At 41.5% G+C, this 2,448-nt stretch overlaps 1 protein-coding gene across 1 annotated transcript; it reads right to left on the bottom strand.

Annotated features, from left to right (window-relative positions):
• Positions 1-1,031: 1,031 nt before the first annotated feature.
• On the bottom strand, positions 1,032-1,631 carry Plac1 (placenta specific 1). Its single transcript, XM_004648945.2, has one exon. The coding sequence runs from the start codon at positions 1,629-1,631 to the stop codon at positions 1,032-1,034; it is 600 nt and encodes a 199-aa protein (XP_004649002.2).
• Between the last annotated feature and the right edge of the window lie 817 nt (positions 1,632-2,448).

The raw sequence follows: 2,448 nt of genomic DNA, 5'->3' as shown, positions 1-2,448 counted from the left end.
TGATAAGACTATTCATAGCACTATAGAGAGAACTAAATGAGATGCTTCTACTCTGTGCAATGTGTTTTTCCACAGACTGTCCCAGGACTGGCTCCTTATACACATTTGAGACTGAGTTCAAATCACAAGTCCTCAGAGGCTCCTTCCTCTGCTTCTGTCATGTCTCTGCTGTAAATTCTCCACAGAAGTTTGTATTATCTGACTTTATTTGCTCACTTACTTATTTGCCCATCATCTGTGCAATCTCAATTTCTCTGATCCCTTTTCTACTTACTGTTATATCTTCAGTGCCTAGACCCATACCCAGTATGCAGTAGCACTAAAGAAGTATTTGCTGACCAATTAACTTGCTCTCATTCCTCCAAGCCTTTGAGAAAGCTGATATGCAGCCAAACTTTGGTGAAACTTTTCTAATCCTGTGTTCTAGGGGATGGGGCTTCCTTTCAAAGTATATCATTCTGTGACTGAAGTGTAAGATCCAGCTCTTAGTCTCAGGAACCTACCATCTAGAGCTGGGGATGGGACTTGTGCTGCTTTTAGGACCACTGGTAATTTAAAAATCACTAGTGCAACTCATGACAATTGATACTGCTGTGGATCAAACTAAGAAGGCATGAAGTTGTTTTAAGTTCGTGGTGCAGAAAATAGAGTCAGATCACATGAGGCTTTCTTAGAGGACCATAAAGGAGATATAAGTCATGCTAGAGAAAAGAGTCCAGGCATTGATGTTTGCACACCACTCAGAATAGAGCTAAGCCATCTATCTATCTATCTATCTATCTATCTATCTATCTATCTATCTATCTATGAAATAAAGACACCCAACTGATATTTTTGTGCCATGAGAATTTTATATTGTTTTTAAAAAAGATATAGAAATAGTTTCAAAGAAGTAATCATAAAGTTGTCATAGTGACACTTATTTTTTCTAAAACTAAAATATACTACATGCTAACTTGAGAAAAATCTTCAGGAGACTCAGGTAACCCTGGGGATTACATGAGTTCGGTCAGCTCATCCAAGTGAAGACACTAATCTTCAGAAATAGTAACAAAATAAGGTGATAGACTGGGAAAATCATCTTGAGCCTCTGCTTCGTTTTGGGGGGCCTCCGTCTGCTGGTCATTGAAGACACAAAATGGACAATCGCAGTGAGCTGTTGCACTGGGTTCTGACAAGGTGGTCAGCTGCTGCTGTGTATCATCAGTGTTGGCCTCAGCTGCACCCTGGCTGGCACCTTGCGTGGAGTGGGCTATGGGGAGCCATTGGGAACGTTTGGGGGCAGCACATGACACTGGGATCACATACTTAGATGACGTATCCTTCGAGGCATAGTGGAGCTCGGAGCTGTAGATGATTACATCAGGAAAGACAGCCTTGATTCTGATGCCACATTCCGTGACGCGGTAGGTGAACTGGTAGATGTGTGTCTGAACATAGTTGACGGGGCAACCCAGGCCCAAGTGCAGCTCATGAAAGTGCACGTACACGTCGTCGTTCCACATGAAGGGGTGTACGGTGACCATGAACCAGTCCATGGAGCACATCACCGTCACTGGAATTTCTCCAGAACAGGCTGAAAACATGGCGGCCAGGAAGAGCATCTCGCTTACGAACTTGACAACTTTCATCCTTGCAGATGATGTGGTTAATGATCCACAAGAAATAGGAATCTGTCCAGGGAGGATTTCTAAAACAGACAAAAACACAAGGGGTGTGTCATCTGAATTCATACTTCAAATATAATACTTTTTTTTTTTTGCAGAACCGGGCATTGAACTCAGTCCCTTATGCTTGCCAGGCAAGCGCTTATTCTACTGAGCCATCTCCTCAGCCCTTTTATCACCTATTTCTGAAGCGTGAAAATGTAAGATTAAATTCAGTTTTGATGTTTGAGACAAGATCCTGCTATGCAGTGCAGGCTGCCTTGAACCCACTATATAGCCCAGGCTGGCCTCAAACTCAAGGCAATCCTACTGCCTCAGTTTCCCAAATGCTGAGATTATAGTTGTACACCACCATACCCGGCTTAAATATGATTTTTTTTAAGTAAAATGCTGTTTCTAAAACATTTAAAAGAAGAAAATAACTCATGTGAGATACAACTGAGTTTTCATTTTCTGTTTGGAATGCACATATTTATTGGTTATTGGTGACTGCAGTGGATTTTTTTGGAAGTTCTGGAAAGTCAGAGACTTTTGTAGGCTAGACAAGTGTTGTATCACTGGGCTACACTCCCAGACTTACATTGGTTTCTTCTTTTTTTTTCTTTTTAATGTGGTGCTGGGGATAAAACCCAGGGCTTTGTGTATGCAAAACAAGAGTTCTGTGACTGAGCCACATCCTTAGCCCTACACTGGCTTCTTTAAGGGACTCAGCCATGCTGATTTGGTATAAAGCATATAGTCTTTCTTCATGTATATAATAAGAATGTACATTGATCAAAAT

Source organism: Octodon degus, unplaced genomic scaffold (genome assembly GCF_000260255.1).
Source record: "Octodon degus isolate 3935 unplaced genomic scaffold, OctDeg1.0 scaffold00063, whole genome shotgun sequence".
Classification (NCBI taxonomy): Eukaryota; Metazoa; Chordata; class Mammalia; order Rodentia; family Octodontidae; genus Octodon; species Octodon degus.
Note: the sequence above shows the minus strand (reverse complement) of the source record. Positions and strands in the feature narration are given on the sequence as shown.

Excerpts from the sequence above, each read along its gene's own strand:
- Plac1 (XM_004648945.2), bottom strand. The coding sequence starts at position 1,631 with ATGAAAGTTGTCAAGTTCGTAAGCGAGATGCTCTTCCTGGCCGCCATG.